This window comes from Enoplosus armatus, chromosome 5 (assembly GCF_043641665.1).
Source record: "Enoplosus armatus isolate fEnoArm2 chromosome 5, fEnoArm2.hap1, whole genome shotgun sequence".
NCBI lineage: Eukaryota > Metazoa > Chordata > Actinopteri > Centrarchiformes > Enoplosidae > Enoplosus > Enoplosus armatus.
Window position 1 is genome coordinate 18,359,009 of NC_092184.1, and position 19,483 is coordinate 18,378,491.

Consider the following 19,483-nt stretch of genomic DNA (forward strand, 5'->3'; position numbering starts at 1 on the left):
TGAAATGAATAAAACAGCTTTCTGTTGTGGTCAGATTATAAAGACTAACTGTGTGTGTCCTGAGATGTTTCCACATGACAAAAGGTTTCTATTCAATACCAATGTGATTAATTAGCTATAGGATTAGTGTACTGAATAATCAATGATTTACATATGCTCTGACAGATGACTGCTCCACCTGCAGTGATGGAAAAATCACACACCGAGAGAGAGAGAGTACTCTGCCAAGATGAAACAAACCAGATAATTTAATTTTCGGTTGAATGTGGAAAAATTCAGTTACAGTTTGAACTGTTTGTTAAAATGCATCACAGTGTTGACACGGCTGTCAGCTTCGCTACAACGTCCACCATTCATCTGCCATCATGATACACGACTCACCCACCTGCACTGCCCTCCTACACTTTATGATGTACTCATCATGTTGTCCAAACAGGTGGACCTCCACATCGACCTGCCGTGACAGATGTGAGTCAGGTATGTGACCTGACATAACGCTGGGCACCTCGGGTTGTTAAATCCTGTACTGGGAGTCAGTGATCAAGATTTAGGCCTTCTGCTATAGCAAGTAATTAGGAGGAAACACACAACCACAGGCCAAAGTAAGTTACAGTTCTTTATACAATATGTTACATGTTAGTAACGTTGCAGAAAAGACAATCAAAACGTATCTTTTGGTTTCTCTGTCTGTGCAAATACTACAAGAGAAAATAAGATTTAAGGTTTTAAAAGCAGAGCTCCAACCTAAAGAACTGGTCTGCTCACTTAAGAGTCCAAAACTGTCCCATCATTATCTAAACTGTATTAATAAGGCTATAATTGCACACCCATACAGTAATATCCATTGCTCTGCGGTATAAATACTAAATGTGCTTCAAAATGTATAAACCAGATGGGTTTAATTTAGTTGAATCCCTTCATGGCTTGAGTTTGCTCAGCTGAACTCCTTTTTTAGGCTGAAAAAGTTATATTACAGTACACATCAACAAATTGCACTTAAAGCTTACAGCTCCCTCTGCTGGTCAAAGGATGTTGTTGCTCTGAGGAGCGTTGCTGCAACCAGTCCAACTCAGATCCTTGGCCCACTGGCCCTCTCTGGTGACTCGCACCTTGACCGGGTCAAATCTCCAGAACCGCTGTTCTCTGAACAGGTAGAGGCGCCCGTCTGGACGGGTCAGCGCCCCGTTGGTCCCCTGTGGCACGCCAGTCCAGTCCGTCAGCCTGCGGGGGTAGTAGGGCTCCTGGCGCAGGGTTTTGAGGTTGAGCACAGAGTAGCGGGAGCCCTTGAAGAGGACCATGTGACCCAGAGGAGCGTAATAGAAGGCGCAGTCGGGGTGGCGAGGCAGCCCCAACTCACTGCTCCTCCTGGGGAAGCCGGGGTCCAGCACGCTGCCTGTGTAGCGCCACATCCGCTTTCCTGCACACCACGAGACGAGAGGAGGAAAACGTCAAGTTACAAATTCTATAAGACAATCAAACAATTTGAACTTCAGGAAATTATTTAGATTTTTTTAATCCGGTATTTAACATTTCACATAACATCATAACGTTGACAGTATTTGCCGGTGAGTTTGGAGAGTTTTAAGATTTATATCTAAATGCAGAAATGCAACAAGCTCTGCTCTTTAAGTACAACCCTTGCAAAAGACACTAAGGACTTTCACCTTGCAGTATTGCTCTGTGGTAGCAAAGAGCGGACGGTGCCTCTTTTAGTTTACAGACAACAAAAGGACAAAGAAAAAGATGGTGATGATTCATGCAATGTATGCAAGTAGAGCATCTTTATTTCGCGTAAAACTGTTCTTCTGGGTTTTGGCCCTGAGCAGGAAGGTTAAATTTGGCACTAACTTCAAAGAATCCATTAGCCTTTAGCACAAAGGTGAAGCTGAAGCTGAAACTGCAGCTGAGGCTTCGGGGCAGTATAGTCTTTAAATAGCACTTTCCTATTTAAAAAGGCACAATAGAATCTATTTTGGGGGGCTTTAACAGATATGTGAAGTTAGGCAATAGGTTGGGGAATGTCTTTAAAAGGAAATGTGAGTCACATTAATGAGCTCAGTGAAGCAGCACCTTTGAAAAAATACCACTTGGAGTCCAGCGGGGAGAAGGCAGCAGCCTCGATGGCCAAAGGGAGCTGAGACCAGCGCTGACGGAGAGGCAGAGGGCCACTCACGCCACCTTCAGCTGACACCATCCAGTACACGCTGCCCCGAAACACCAGCACCGTGTCATTCTGGTCTGGATACACACAAACAGAAAAGAGAAAACACAAGGGTCATCATATGCGTACCACATTAAAGAAAGCTCATTCTTGACCTTGACTCGAGGTCCACTTTGTAGCTTTTTCCAGAGACTCCAACTGCATGCTTTCTTTCCTGTTTTGTTTCATTTCAAGTCACTTTAATACAGATTTGTCCACCAGTTTTCTAAAGATAAACATGATGACAGGAGACTCTTCTGTTTCTGCAGGATTTAATCATATTTTTCAGCGTTTTGAAGCAACACCAGAAACCCCAGTCATGACGGGTGTTATTTTATAATAATATTTCACTTGGACCTCACCCATAGTGATGGCATCAAAGACACCCTGGCAGTAGAGAGGCTGCCCTGTGGTCTGATGCTCGTTGTGAAGCTCTGTGGACTCCCACTCCTGCAGCGCAGCGTGCAAAACCTGGCCGGGCAGCCTCACGGGGCGGTCACCTGATGGCTTACCTGAAAACAAAGCAACAAAACAATGAACTGAAAGGCAGCAAACAGGGCAGGGAAAGATGAATCCACTTAGTGTCTGTCTTAACTTTCCCACGAGTCATTTGGGTGTATGGAGACGATTACTTAAAAACTACAGTGACCAAACAAAGCTGTGAGGACAGACAGTATCTAATTTCTCCTGCATGCCAAAAGCAATTTATGTATTTTCTAAATGGGAACAAATAGAGCGACAAACAGTGGAGGCTTCTCCTAAAACAAGACTTGGAGAACATTTAAATTGTCCTTTACAGGATGTGGCTGGGTTGATGTATACTGATGGATGACATTATACTGCACAGGAAATAAACAAAGCACTCTAGATAGAGCGCACACTTAAACAAACGTATTGAAATTTTTGCACTGAATAAAAGAGTCTACCCTTTTTTAGTAGGTGGACATAGTGCAGAGTCCTGGTACATGAGATCAAAAGAAAAAAGGAAGAGTCAAAGCTGAACAAAAGGAAAAGGCGCAACATACCAAAGAATAAAGAGTAAATGATGGTGCTTTAGACATGATTACAGCCATTTTGTTTGTAAGGAGCTGAACAAACATTTGTGTAGAAGGTGGATAAAATCAGCACACCCAAGAACAGGAGGAAGACAGCAGGGAAAATAGATATATACACACCAGAGTGGATAACACATGGGCAGCTGCCCATAAATGCTGTGTGTGCGTGTGTGTGTGTGTGTGTGTGTGTGTGTGTGTGTGTGTGTGTGTGTGTGTGTGTGTGTGTGTGTGTGTGTGAGATGTTGTAGATAAGGGCTGGATGTCTGACTTCACCTAAACACAAAACCTCCCTCCTTATACTGTTTACATTCATCAGTGGTGAAAGAAATATTCAGATATTTTACTTAGCAAAAATATCACAATGTAAAAATGCTCCATTAAAAGTAAAAGTAATGCACTCAAACATTACTGAAGTGTTTGAGTATTATAGAAAAATGTGCTTCCAGTATTAAAAGTAAAAGTACTAATTATGCAGAATGATGTTTTTCATTCTGTCATGGATATTATTTTGTTGCATTAACATGTTAGCAGCATTTAAACGTCGTGATGGAGCTACTTTTGACAGCTTCACATATGGGTTGATCTGGTTCATCTATAAAATGCATATATTTTATTAGGTGATGACATGTTTTGTAGCTACACACTGAATCTGCAAAGTAATAAAGAGTATTTTCATTGGAGTAATAAGCACAATTTTCCCTCTGAGGTTTGGTGAGTATAAAGACGCAGGAAATGAAAATACTCAAGTAAAGTACTTCAAAATGTTCTTCAAGTATAGTACTTGAATAAAAGCTACTTTCTGCCACTGACATTCAGATACAGGAGAAAATATTCATCCTACATAGGATCTATATGTGCTTATTGTGCAACAACTACAAGATACAACTCAACATCACAATCTGCAGACAGGCTTTACAAAAGGAAGATTAAGCCAATGATGACTATTATAGTTTTAGAGACCCGTGATATAAGTGCAACATAACATTTTGTGTGGAAAATAAGTTATTTCCTATTGTGAGTCTATTGTTAGTTACACAATGGTATATAATATATGTAATTAGCTCCAGCTCAACCAGCTACAACAGTAAAATGCTACTTACACATGAATGTATCAGAAATAAACAATAATATATTTTATACCTTAAGTGTATTTTGTTAATAATACATACTTTTCCTCAAGTAACATTTTAAATGCAGGATTTTTACTTCACTACTTTGTGGTAGTACTTTTACTTCAGTAAAGGATGTGAATGCTTCTTCCAGCACTGCTGTTCATCATACATGCTGTACTTACATCACCACAAGGCTTCTTGTCACAGAGCAATCAGAGCTCTGAAGACTGACATATTCAGGCTGCCTCACATCTGCTTTTTATCAGATCACAATGCCAACACCAGGAATGCTTCACACACACACACACACACACACACACACACACACACACACACGCACACACAAACACACACACACACACACACACAACCAGATATACACACACTGCCTAAAGCTCGTATCTTTAAGCAGATGTAGCGTTTTCACAGCGCCGGCAGTCCTGTCAGTTTGCGGCTCTTGTCCACGTCTGTCTCTGGAGCTGCTTGACATTTACGTGGGAGCAGCTGCAGTCTGCAGAGATTACTGCCAAAGTCTGGTTGATGAGGTTGAAGTTGAACATGAAAAAAAGATGCACTCTTCTAAACTCCACCTGAGCAGCAACCAAAGAATCCTGGAAAACTTGTTGTGAAAGCAATAATAAAAAATAAAAAAAAGCGATCAGAGTGAGTTGTCTTTTCTTTCTTTAAAGGTTGATAAAGAAACATTCTCAGGTTCAGCTTTCAGTTTAAAAGCAAAACACATAGAGCTCAATGACCAACTGAAAACTAATCATCTGTTCTAACTGCTGCTCATTAGAGGCTATTATTGTAATGGTAGTATCTATGGTCATATAATAAATCAAAGTGGCATTAAGTGATGTGGTTATTGAGTGTAACTGAGCTGAAAATGAAGACGTGTGTCTGAGCGGTGGCTTGGCCGAGGCAGCAGGGTGGTCAGTTTCTGGGTTTTTTTTAAATCCAGAGAAAATAAAGGAGGCCCTGAGGAGAAAAGGCTGGCAAATACCATTTTAGGAAGCTGAGGCCAGAATATCTCCAGAGGCAGAGCAGATGGGACTCCTCAGATATTAAACAGAAAAGGAGGCATGTGGACGCGGCGACGCCTGCGAGCAGAATCTCAAGTTCAGAGTTGAATTATCCAAACGATTGTGAGACTGTCCTGCAGCCATGCACACATTCCTGCAGAGTGCCGTGTCTTCACATGCAGCAGCTTTCACACCTAATTTCGGGGGCAAAAGCAGGGAAAGTAACTTCATGCACTTCTGCATCTTGTACATTCAGAGTGCCGCATCCTTGTAGCTGCTGCAGAAGTTTCCTTTTTGTGCAAACAAGTTAAGAGAGACGCGTTCTTGTGCAACGGCTGCCGCGGAATCAGTTTCTTAGCAGCAGAAAAAGAAACACACGCACTGAGAGAACTCTGCACATGTGGAAACCTGCCTCACGCATGCCAGGAGGGACGACACACTCACGGTAAACAGAAACTATTGTATTTGTCATACACAAAGACGCATGTAATGCTCCCACACTCTGCAACAACACCAGCAATCTATCACAACAGAGGCGACAAAACTCCCAGTAAACACTGTGTGTAGCACTGAGAGGCTGGGTCATAACAATAATAATAATAATAACAATACACAAACAGGCCTCTGGGAGTGTGTATATGTGAGTGTTTCAAAAACAGGAGTGAAAACCAGCCCTCCTGCCAGTGGTGAAGTCACTCAGTCTGCTGGTGTGTGTGTGTGTGTGTGTGTGTGTGTGTGTGTGTGTGTTATTTTGAAGTTCACACCGCCTCTGCTGCCCTCAGTCTAAACCTACTTCTCCCAGCAGCTTAGAGGCCACAGAAGTGAAACTGATAGAACCAGCCTCCTCATGCCGATAAAGACAAATTCAAACAAAAACACAAAGAGTCGTCTGTTCTTTCTCTCTCTGTTCTATAAATCAGGTAATCTCTCTTTCACTTTTAACCACATTCATAGCTGTGAGATTTGTTTCACGAGATCTCCGTATGTGTTGCACACTTCGACGGGCGAAGACAAACAGCCAGGAGGATACTACCTGGGAGACAGCTTCCTGGATTCAACGCAACTCTCATTTTATAAATATCCTTTTTTTGTGTCAAATCCAGGTTTTAATGAAGTGTGGGAACTCTCAGCAGGCTTTGCAGTTCTCCTCCTTCTCGTTCTGTGTTTGCAGCTGGTGGCCTTCAGGGCTACCTCTCTGGCCTTTTCACAGCTCAGTGCCACGACTCCCCATTTAATGGGCAACAGAGCAAAAATTACTCCACTTCTGCGTTTCCTCAAAGGCCGTCTGGTTTCATAACAAGTCGGTAATTCTTGTAATTGGTTCTATGTATTACAATAATAGTTTGCTCTAAACTGCAACCTAATTTCACCAGATTTAACTCAGCCGTCCTGAGGCCAGACAGTGAGACATTTGTCATCTGTCCACTAAATGTTCAGACTTCAAACCTGAGGGGGGAAAGTGGTAAAAATATCTCTGTGTGTCCAGAGAAGGCGCTACGTTTAACACTCCTCCTGACCCCGCGACCACACACACTTTCCATTTCCCGAAGAAAACATTCCCTTTGAGTAGCTGAAATGTTTGGATCTGGACGAGACACAATAAACCCACAAATAGGATCTGCAGCATTATCTCACCATACAGCTGCTGCACTGCAATGATGTCGTCCCAGCTCAGCACCAGGCTGCGGCCAAGCTTCCTGTAGTACGGCGACATCAGGGCGTGACGGACGGGGGAGTGCTCCAGTCCCAGAGTGTGCCCAATCTCGTGGGCGGTCACCATGAAGAGGTTGTGTCCCTTGTGTCCGTTTAGCGTCCACCTCTCCGCCCGGTCAAAGTGTGCCTCCCCTCGGCGTGGGAGGAAGGCGTGAGCCAGAGTCCCTCCTGAATGTCAAAGAGGAGGGAAGCAGTCAGAGGCTCAGCATCAGTTTACAGATCAACAGTCATATCTTTAAGTAAGTGTATAATATTTGTATTGATTATTATTATTTGTATGTCTGCAGTCAAATGTATCAATGAAATCAGTTGATTAGCTGGAACTATTTGTTTAACACACTCTAAATCAGTGGTTCCCAACCTGGGGGGCAGGACCCCCACAACAAGATGAAGGAAATAAGAAAACACTTAAGTCTGTCTTTGCTTTTTTCTTGCAAAATACTGTATAGTTTCTGTTATAGTCTCATTTTTAGTCTGTTCTGTTTTATTCTATTTGATTTTCTATTCAGTCATTTTACACTATTATGTGTTTCTCTTGTGTAAAGCACATGGAATTGCCTTGTTGTGGCAAGGTGCTATACAAATAAACTTGCTATTAAAACTATTAAGGAAGAGTCGTAGGTGGCTTCGTGTTACAGGGTCACATGCAAAAAAATCACTGGAAACCACTGCTCGAGACTATATTACACATATACCTGCAACAGTGAGAAAGCTTTCATGCTACAACTGACATCGAGAGTAAAAATGCATAAAAGTCTTTAAAAAGTCTTATACAACTATGGATCCATTTGTGGCACTAACACAATGTTTCCTGCAGGTGACCCCACATGCCTCCACACACTAACCTGGTGTTTACAAACTCTTGTTGTTGTGTAATCCAGGTGAGGTGTAATCAAACTGTTATCTTAATCTGGTTTATTCTCAGTAATCCGGTTACTGTGCACACATAAACAGTAGGACTTGTTAAGCTGTGTTTATTCGGGAAGTCGGGATCAAGATCTCTTTTGTAACAGAGACCTGAGAACAAATCACATACACAAGATCACAACACAAAACAATCATCACACACACACTACAAAGTCTCCCTGTTCAGTGTTATTAATGAAAACATGATCAGATCAATCAGATCAGGGATGACTTGAGTAAGCGCGTGGTTTGTCCCCTGACCTGGTCCGTCAAAGGCGTTGTTGGCCCCGTCGTTGTGGTCTCCCTCATAAAAGGCCAGCCGGATGTCTGCAGGACCTTCAGGGGCCTCCTGGAACACCAGGCCCGACACGTTGCTCCACAGCTGGAAGGCTGCGCGCACCACCAGCCGCACAGAGCCCAGAGACAGGTGGTGAGGCCAGTTCACGATCTGGTAGGTCAGATGACGTTTGTGCCACTTCTCAGCTGGAGAACACACACACACACACACACACACACACACACACACACACACACACACACACACACACACATAGAAAGAGAAGAACTGAGATGTGAGACATCATCACAAACCAGAGAAGCTGGATAACCAAAAGAAAACCTTGGCAGTGTTCCTGTGAGCGAGAATATTTCAACTACTGTAAAACATCATTTATTGTAATCCTCCAACACAAATGAGAGATGAAAAGTGAGATGAAAACTGTGCTAAAATGATGAATAAGTACCAATTAACAAATTAATGGATAAAAGGGGAAACCGTTACGTTCTTGGTAGTAAAGTCCATCCCTTCCATCCCTTGTTTGGATTGGCTTCATAAAAAAATGAGTGGTTAAAATCTTGCCACCACTGCTACATCTTTCTCTCACTGATATTTTCTTTTTGAGCTGAAATCCAATAAATACGTAGTTTTACATTTGAGGGAATTATTATACTTTTCCTTGTAGTGTCGGTTGGCACTGGATAACTTACAAAATCAGTCCATGCAAAAATAAATGTGGCGTTTATTAACAAAGACGTTAATAAAACACAGGCAAAACACAAACCCTGGGAAGTTCAAAAACAAGACAACAATCAACAGCTAAAATTTCTATAGATCAGTGACTGGAACATACCATCAGGACACCACAGGGTGAGCTGCACTGACACAGAGCTTTTAAACAATACAGAATAACAAACACAACATGAATTTAAGATTTGTTTGTTGTTGTTGACAATCAACATGCATCAATGGCAACAAAAGCACACCCACGAGTGAATCAACCTTAATTTAATGTCATTTACTTGAGAAAAGTTTTACCTTCCTTCCACAACTATCACTGATGGATTAGAGGACCCAACGATGCACATCTGTCTTCACTGTCACTGAAACACATATAAAACTCAAACTACAAAACTGCTATTTGTACAACCTGACTGATAAATTAAAGGATACGTCTGGTGATATTCTATATTTTTCTTATTGTCAACAAATCCCAGGAAAAGACCAAAACCAACAATGATCCAAATGATCCGAGTGACAAGTATTTTCTGTGTGGCGAAAGCCTGATATAACTTATTCCTCTGTGCCATGGAGCTCCATTGTTGTCCAAAGAATGATTAAAAACACATCAATGAGCCACACTGTCGCACTTCCTTCATTTCCATGAACGTGGGCACTGTAGTTTATTTAGGATCAACTCTAAATACACTGTCCTGCTGCCGTAAATACTCACTAACGCACCAAATCCATGGTTGAAAATAGTCCCCAATAAATACACAATTTACTCATGTTTGAGGGATGTTTGAGTTAAAAACTACAGCGTCCAGCTATTTGAGGGAATTATGCAGTCTTTTTTCATCCAACTAATTGGACTGTTTTCTGTCTGTTTGTACGCATCATTTGTTTAATATACTACATCATTTGAAAAGTGTTTCACAAACAGTTTATATTATTATTAGCTGCTGGAGTAGCTATGTATTTACATTGTTCATATCTGTATTATAAATTCAGTGTTCAGCTGTGGGTTACCCTAAATGATAGGATGTTAACCATGTTAGCTCACAGCTGGGTAAACTAACAAGCACTCTGAGTGCACACTTGACTAAACAATTTACTTCAACATGTGTCTGTGGTTTCTTAGCTTAGACATAATTACATGTGTCGCAAACTTCAGAATCTCTCATTTGTTCGGGGATAGAGGGAAGGGGGGAGTTAAATTCAGCTGGTCTTTAATTTAGAAAACGCTAATCTCTTCAATATATACATAGGATCACACGATGTAGCACTCTGGAGACAAAGCAAACACAACAGCAAACACACACACACACACTCTCAAACATGCGGCACACATTCACAACAAGACAGAGAGGCTGCCTCGCAGGAAACAACCGATAGATAATATGAACCTTCAGGGAGAGGCAGCTGGAGAGGCTGGACGCTCGGACTGACAGAGCTGGTGAACACATTTTAAACCAGAAGATAAGTTTGAGGTGTAATAATCATCTAAATCATCTCTTCAAAAATCTGACATTTCTTGACTAATGGCTGATCTGAAAAAAACTATTGTCATATCTTCTGGTCCTCTGATTTGTTCATTTTGGAGAGATTGATAAAGAGACAGTGAAATTATTTGCAATAGAAGATGATTTGCTCTTTCATTTTCCCATTATACCGGTGCAAAATCCCAGATAAAAACTTAAAACGCAGGATGAATATCTCTTATAATAATTTTATTTTAAATAACAAAAATATAATTTCCATGGAAATGGCCGCAGGCAATCCGTCCAACAAAGGATAATTGGACTGCATCTGTCAATGAAATAAACTGTATAAAAACATGGACCTTTACCTTAAGATTTTTATTTATATTTTCAACCAAAACGAGTGGAACATAGGCAGCACAATGCTTGTACAGGACCCATTCAATGACATATGTAATGATATAGTCAGTTTGTCCCAGTATTTTACATCTTGCTCATATTGAAGTCTAAAGGTTTTGAGTCCGTCTGACACACAGTCAAAGAGCGTGCAGAGGTAATAACTAACAGAATGACAGTACTGCTCTTTAACAGAACTTGTATCGGTAAGAGGTCTTGAGGTGAGACACAGAATGTAGCAGGTAATACACTTTAGATGACTTGGCACAAGGGCTTTATCAGTGTACACATACTTTCACGTTTGAGGCATAACCAGAAAGTGGCAAGATAACTCAAGCACACTTACAGTTGTCAAAATATTTAAAGATGTGGTCGATGTATGTTTGCCCCGACGTGGAGGCCAAATGTGAGTGGGAGGTCTGCGCACACGCGTGCGTTACACACTTCGGCTCAATCCTACGCGGAGGACTGAGGCAGTCGGGTTTGAGAATGAGGACCGTTGAGTTATTTTGATGCCATTTGTGCTCGTTTAAATAACATACAGCAGAGACGCATGTGAAAGATGAGAGAGATAAACAAGAGGTATGCACTACATACTGTGAATTGCCATGAGAGCTCAATAGCACCCAGGAGAAAGGAAAATATCTGGATATCTGGAGCCATTAAGACGTGGGTTTGGCAATGACATCAGTGTATGTGTGTGTGTGTTTGTGCTCAACACAGATTTCGATGTAAACGAGAGTCTTGTAAACTTGATCCTTTCCTGCATTTTTGTTGCAACGATTCACAGAATTATTAGATAGTAAGGGCCCCGAACACTACAGCTGAATAGGAGTGAACAAGAGTCATTCCATTGATTTATATTCATTTAAGAAAGAAGAACCTCAGGAGTAATGTCACTCCCATTACAACCTGCATTTTCCTGTAAAAGTCTGATCTTCTCAGTGAGAGTCAGTGGGACACTTGAACACACTCACTGGCTTTCCCAAACCCAGCTTCATTTCTTCACTCCCAGATCAGCTGTATGTATAAGGCTTGTTGCCACATGATGTGTGTAGATCAACGTCCCAGACCGCCGCACTGTTAAGAGGTCCCAGAGGACAGCAGAGAGGCCAGGAAGTCGGATACACAAGACATTCCCCGACTTCCCTTATGGAAGCAATTACCATGATGCCCTGTATAGCAGCAGTGTGGGGAGGGCGGGTTATCACAGGCATTAGGAAGTGACTGAGATCATCTGATAGCCAAAGTTATTGTTTGTCGAGGTGCAGAGAGAATTTGTTTGTTACTGGTGTCAACTTGGAGGCTGTTTGACACAGCTAAATGCTGTGGTCAGCGTGCTAACACGCTCACAGTGACAATGCTAACCTGCTTAAGTTTACCAGGTTCACCATCTTAGTGTTTTAGCATGTTAGAATTTGCTAATGAGCACTAACCGCAAAATACAGCAGAGGACAGAGAGCTGCTGGAGATGTCAATAGTTTAGCACATATTTGGTCATAAACCGAAATATTATATATGAAAAGTTATTGGATTAAAGTTGTTACAATTCATCCTGAGGGGGACGTGAGTGTGTGTACCAAATCTCATGGCAATCCATCCAATAGTTTGTTGATGGCACTAGAGGAAAGGCCAGGGGATCTCCAAAGTAATAAGGATTCATCCTCTGGGAACCATGAATGTCTGTACAATCCATCAAGTAGATATTGATCAGTTTCAGTGTGTGAACCGACCAGACTGACATTGCCATCCCAACCCAGAGCCAAGACGGCGGCAGGGTGACTTTGTAACATTTGTCCAGGGACTACAGGATGAAAAATATCCTTTTGGCTAACTCTGGCACATTTACAGCTACGTTTATTAATGTGTGCTGTCCCTGTTAAATAAGACAATAAATTAAAATATGCTGTTAGCTTAGCTAAAAATGCCGGTCACGATTTCCCGGCACCCAATGTGGCATCATAACATGGCTTGTTTGTCCGGACAACATTGTAAAAGCCAAAGATTTTCCATTTAAAATGATTTGAAACAGAGAAAGGCAGAAAATCATTGCATTTGAGTAGCTGGAAATAAGAAGTTTAGGCATTTTTAGGCTTTAAAAAATAATTGATTATCAAAACAGTTGGCAATTAATTTTCTATCAATGATCAAATCGACTCATCAAGCAATCATTGCAGCTCTGATGAGAAAAGCCCTGAACTTAAATCTGTGCACTCTGATGAAACAATGTAAAATGAGTGTATGGCAATAAAGTGGTTAACAGTTTCCAGGGCAGGGCACAGATCCATGAGCGCACACCTCTGAAAAATACACACGCACACACACACACACACACACACACTACACCTATCGCACTTGTAGCGCTTATCTTGGACAAGGGTGGTGGAATGTCAGCTCTGTAAATATCAGTGGGAACGGCCATCAGACCATCAGACCATCAGATTCCACCACAAGTCAAGGTCTGTTTTCAGTTTCCAGAGGGCTCAGAGGCAGCCATGTTCACACAAAACCAAATCACATCACACCACAGCTGAGAGCGAATAAACAGGCTGACTCATCTGCATGCTGCGTTCAGCAGCCAGCGTCAGCTGTCAAGGACAAACAGCTAAAAGAGTTAAGCATTAAGTTTAAGTCACGGATGGCTTGGCTTGCAGGTATCCTAACTGTAGAGAAAGCCAGTAGACCACATACCTGGACCGATACCTGAAATATGAATACTACTGATACTGAAGTCTTGTTTTGAATATCAATACTTTTACCATTGGAACTATCTTGTGTTTTAACGTGCATGTGATTAAATAGCTAGCAGAGCAAAGTAAAAATAAAGGCTTAATGTCTGCTAATGGTGGTAATGGTAAGACAGACAGTATATGAATCACACTTTTATAGTTTGATATCCAGAAACAAGAAGAATCTGCAGACATGCTAGCAGCTCTGTGAGGCACAGCGTTGCTAAATGCTAACATGCTCACAATGACAACGCTACCATGCTGATGTTTAGCAGGTATAAAGTTCTCCATGTTCACCATCTTAGTTTAGCATGTTAGCATGCTAATAATTGTTAAATAGCACTGAACACAGCACAAGCACAGCTGAGGCTGATGGGAATTAGCTTTGAAGGCATTTGGTCATAAACTAAAGTATTGTACAAATTAAAATTTTGAAAAGAGATTTACCAAAGTGATGACATGACATGAACGTCTTCACTAAATTTAATTGAATCCATCTAAATATTGTCAAAGCATTTCACTCACAACAACAAATGTGAATTTACTGGCATTAGAGGAAAAGTCAGGGATTGCTAAAGTCAGTAGGATTCATTCTCTGGGGACAATAAATGTCAGTACACAATTTCTTGGCAATCCATCCAATAGGTGTTGACCAAGTGGTGGGCTGGCCGACCGACCAACATTTCCGTCCTTAAAGACAAGGTCTGTACATAACTGAGGTATTCAAATCAAATGCTACTGCTTCTTAAGTGCTGAGTAATTCAAAGTTTACCTAACAAAGGCAGGTTCTATTGGCATTTTAGTCTTAATCTGTTAGACCACATGCTCCGCCCAAACACAAAAATCATAGGCTGAAATCTGCTGCCACTGCAAGACAAAGCAAACTAATGTTTGAGCACAAGGCAGTGGTTAGACAGCCTCACTACGCTGCTACTCACAATTAAGTTATCACATTGCTAAACTGCATCAGTGGATATATGAAGCCAGATCTGAAAGAGGCTTGACCTCTGCCATTAAAGCTGCTCTTTGTGTAATAATACAGCCAACTGTCACATGAGTCATGTCTGGGACTAGAATAATGACAGAGAGTTATTATGACAGTTATTGTCTTAATCAAGAACAGGCTGTAATCCATCCAAACACACAGTCACTCATGACATCCACTCATTTAGCCAGTAGCATATCTGGCCATTGACATAGTCAGCCAGTCTGGCAAACAACGTAATCCAGTCAGTCAGTTATGGATGTGTTTACCAGGGGGAACATGTCAGGTACTGACACGAAGAGGCAGCAGCAAACATCAGCCACCGCTGCATTCCCTGAACATTAGCCAACCTCGTCAGTGACAGGAAGGAATGCAGAGGCTTCACACATGGTGAGGCTGGAGGCACCAGGCTGCTGCTGCTCATTCACAAAGGAGACTGAGGAGTGACAGCATCAAAGAGGGATGAAAGTCATAAAAGACATAAACATATAGTGTTAACATGCAGCCTGTAACTCTATATAACAGCGTGAAAATGGATCCAGATCCATACAAAAGGAATAATTTACTCTCGGTTCTCTGCTCTGATTGCTCACCAAATTTCATTGAATCATTCTTGACATATCCTGCTAACGTACAGACAAACAAAAAACCAAATTCACAGATCCCCTGAGCCATATGACTTTATCAACTCCAATCGAAGACCCCCGCATAAGAGGGTCATTTTAATAGCCCCACATAGGGCTAAAAAAAACATCATAGTTTAAAGGTTTTGCCTCAGCTCCATTCAGTATCTCCCCCACATGTTTATAAGTGGGCAGAAATTGTACCTCTTGGTAATTCTCAAGGATTTTCTGTAAAGTACCCTAAGCTTGGAGGGGAGGACCTTGTGCTCAATTACTTCATGCAGTCTGCAAGACATTTGGCAGCACTCAGTTGCACTCTTAACCACCGTTAAACACTCTAAATCCTGTAGTCTTTAGCCAGTTCAAATTGCAGTGATCTGCTTACAAATGAATGCTTGTATTAGTGTGTTTATAGCAGAAAATTAGGATAATCTCCAACAACAGCCTCAATAATTCTTTAAAGGAAAACTGCAGTATTTGTAGGGATACAACTTGGAATTACAGAGGAAATTGCTCAGATGCTCAAAGAGGAACTGTAAACTGAAGCTGCAGGATGTTTTGCTGTTGTTTGGGGAAGCCCTGACATCTCCCAAATCATTTTACAACTGAGAAAAACTATCCAGTGGGTTATGTGGTCTTTTTGACTCGAGGGATTTCTCAACCCACAGAGGAACCCCTAAACTAAAGATAGAAAATGTTATCGTGCAAAACAAAGGTTGAGGTTTTCACCCAGTAAAAATAAGCAGAAAGCAGGAATCAACCAGGCTGACACGAGCAGCATTAGACACCCCACCTGCTTTAATTACACCCCTCACCTCTATTTAGTGCTTTAGTTTACAGAGGTGGACACTCCCAGTGAACTGACCACAACAGGACACACAAAACCTCCACGTGCATTGAATGAATGATATGACAGCTGGTCAACAGAGGCAGAGATCTCAGTAAGGTCTTCACTGCACATAAGCATACATGTTAACTCATATAGATACTCTAGAAACGCACACACATAAACACACGTTTGTCTCACACATATACACACATTACCTTGCGCAGGAGAGCGCCTCCTGCGGCGCTGCGGTCGTCCAACAGTGGCACTCTTTCCGGTGAAGACGGCGTTTACTCTCTGAGCCCAGATCTGCTGGCTGCCCTCATCCGACACACCACAGCGGGGCTCCGACATCTGCCTCAGGGTGGCGCCGTCAAGCTCACCTGTGACAGGAAGCCGGGACAACCACTGGAACTCGCTGCAGAGAGAGGAAACGCTGGCGTGATGCTCGTCCTGAACAGGCATTTGGCTTTTCAGTCAACAACATATGAATCAGCTGGATTTCAAAACTAACTGGATACCCATTCTGAGGCCAAGTCCTTCTGTGTTTCTGAGAGGAGCACGTTTAGAAAGGTTTAACACATTGCTCGTGATGCTGCTCAATAAAGATATGTAACCTCTTAAATGGACTATGGTGTCATGAAGCCATGTTAGCATCATCAGTGGTACTGTTTCTCAAAACACGGACAGAGTCAGTGGAAGGATGGTTATTTACAACCATTTATCATTTCAGTGTTTCAGCTTAAAGATTTTGAAGCTAATCACAAGTAAACTGGCAAAACCCTGACCCATCGCTGCAAACTGTACATGACCTTAACTTACTGTATTTGTTTACCAGAGACAGTTGACGTTACTTAACATCAGTGTGATATAAAGGTACCAGATTTAGCCAAATGGCAAGTTTTAATCCTCATTCCATGAGGTGAACATGTTGACACTGTACATGTTTGTCAACCACACGCAGTTTACTACCTACTAACAATCAGTTCCCATTATAGTACAGTCAGTATACGGGCCAGAGGGCGAGGTTCTTGAAATTCCTGGATGGTTCAGAGAGGGTTCAGGAGAGGTTTCCCAGTGCAGAGGTGAGGGTGTGTTTTACTGCCCTGCACTGACGTTTAGCCCCGGGGCTCGTCCCACACCGAGCTCACCCCCACCCCCAATGAACACAACCAGCAGACTCTGACGGTCACTTTGTTCTAAAATCATATCACATTCATTTTAGGGTTCTGTGATGAAGCTTCCCGGGCTCATCATCAAGACAAAGACAACGCTTTACCACCTACCAGATGGCTGACTGCATCTCGACTGCATTGTGGATGTGGTCGTCCTGATGGAGGTAGCCGTACTTTTCCAGAAAAACCTGAAATTGTTGTAATATTTGTTAATATGGGTTCAGAAATGCTCCTTCTGAACACATCAGCCCAACAGAAAACTGCTTGCCGATCATTATTGCGTCCAAATGTGCTTATATTTTAAAGGGACTTTTTGGATAATGTGGTTGATTTCACAGACCAACAATCTCACAGTTACACCTCTCATATGAACACACTCTGGTAATTCCCCAGAGAGGCAAACCTCCTCATCATGAAAATCATAAAGCTAATTGCTGTAGGTTGCCGAGGCGGATGTATAGATCTGGACCACCCATAAGAGAGAGAAACCCCTGGGGTGTCCCTGAAAATTCATAGTTATTATATCAAGAATTTCATGCTAACATGCAAGTTGAGAATAGTTCTGAAGTTTAACACCTATAAAATACTGTAAAAAATGAACCAACTGGGTACATGACAACAGATGTTGCTGCATTGTGGCTATGTTGACGGTTTAATATTACGATCTCTCGTGTGCGTGTAGCAGGTTTCATGTTCAGACAACAGCAGGCGCAGAAATGATTACAGATGTGGTGAAGGTGGGATGGAAATTAAAATTGAGATGACAGATGTGCTTCGGTAAACAGGAACGTGCAACAAAAAATGTCCCTTTGTCCCATTAGAGACACTGAAACATGCCAGGGGGTTTTGTTTTATGTAAGAATGAGTGTAAAGCTGTGGGAACACATGTATTGGCCTGATGCTATATGGTCTTTCAGCTTTGATGACGAAAATGAAGCGCATGGACGGCCAGCAAAGACCAACATCAAATGAAACTAGTCCAAACCACAGTGAGGAAATTCAACTGTAAAATCCCAAAACACCCTGAGACACAGATAGTTGTATTTTCTTCTAAAACTGGTCTTGGTTTCCTTGTATGTCACGATGCAGTTGTGATACATGGCTGGCATGGACTAAATATGTCAGTAAATGGTCACATTAACTGTTATTGTAGACAATGAACTAAACATGCAGCATTTAACTTTTCCTCGGTGCAGGAAATGTCTCTACAACAGCTTTAATACATTCATATTTTAAATGGGCATGTTGCCATTTTGAAGGTACATAAACCTGAGTTTAACCCTTCTGTTGGGTTGAAATTTGCATTTATTTCCATTAGAGGTCCCACCTACACCTGCTGTATGAAAATAATTGCAAAATCAAAAAAAAATTTCCTTTAAATATGTTTTCGCCTCTGGTCTTATTAAAACGCAATGTGCAGAAAAGCATTGAAGGGGTAAAAAGGGGAAAAGGGGGTGGCCCTTTCAAAAATGAGCATAAAGCATTATTACAGGAAATGAGGAAATATTTCATGTTTGCTGTTACATGGCCTATGCATTACAAATATACACTCAGTTTGTCGGTGAGAAGTCATTCACAGACAGAAATGTATGATGTTATCTTACATAGTGACCTGGCTTATGTTAGAACAGAAACCCAAAGATTTGGGATTTAGGAGGGGGTGTGCTGCTTAAAAAGTAGGCTACTTTAAACACCAGTCACAGATATTACACCTTGTATTTAAGCATGTTTTACTCCTGAGGTCTCCAAGGCGATAAAATAATGTTCAAGTATGTTTTTTAGCCGTTAAAGGCCCAAAACATAACATTAGGGTTAATACTAGCATGAGTACAGGTCACATTATCTTTATACAGAAGCGTTTTGTCATATTTAATTATTTAATGGGTTTAAATTTAGTTCCCCTAAAGTAGCTACTTTGACAGGAGTACCTCGGGGTCCAGGAGCAGCGGTGATCCCCCAGCAGTCTGAGCGGTGAGGAGGGTCACAGTCAGGATCCAGGCTGCCTTCATGTCCCGTCCAGCGCCACACCGGTCCGGAGGTCGGGGGCTCATTGCGGGACAACCACGCGATCACCACACCGCTCCTTGCATGGCGCATTTCTGTCCCGCTCCTAATGTTTTCATTGTTGGTTTTCCTCGCTGTCAGTGAATGAGAGCATGCTGCTGCTCGTCTAACTTCTCCATCCCCGCGGACTGACGGAGCCTAGTCAACCGGCAGGAGCTACAGGGGGAGGGCCGGGCCAGGCCAGCCCCGCCCCTCTCTA

At 42.0% G+C, this 19,483-nt stretch overlaps 1 protein-coding gene across 1 annotated transcript; it reads right to left on the reverse strand.

Moving 5' to 3' along the window:
• Positions 1–602: 602 nt before the first annotated feature.
• Positions 603–19,394, reverse strand: mmp28 (matrix metallopeptidase 28). Its single transcript, XM_070905722.1, has 8 exons — positions 19,149–19,394; positions 17,332–17,408; positions 16,264–16,463; positions 8,270–8,491; positions 7,025–7,270; positions 2,563–2,712; positions 2,071–2,238; positions 603–1,417 (listed from the first exon to the last, which is right to left on the reverse strand). Exons 1-8 carry the CDS (start codon positions 19,269–19,271, stop codon positions 1,023–1,025), a joined length of 1,581 nt encoding a protein of 526 aa, XP_070761823.1. The 5' UTR covers positions 19,272–19,394; the 3' UTR covers positions 603–1,022.
• Positions 19,395–19,483: the final 89 nt, after the last annotated feature.

Bases quoted from the DNA above. Each gene is read 5' to 3' on its own strand.
- mmp28 (XM_070905722.1), bottom strand. From the start codon at position 19,271: ATGAGCCCCCGACCTCCGGACCGGTGTGGCGCTGGACGGGACATGAAG. The intron at 8,492-16,263 runs GTAATGTGTGTA...TGTGTTCTCCAG, and splicing joins GAGGCGCTCTCCTGCGCAAG to CTGAGAAGTGGCACAAACGT. The intron at 7,271-8,269 runs GTCAGGGGACAA...TTTGACATTCAG, and splicing joins CAACGCCTTTGACGGACCAG to GAGGGACTCTGGCTCACGCC.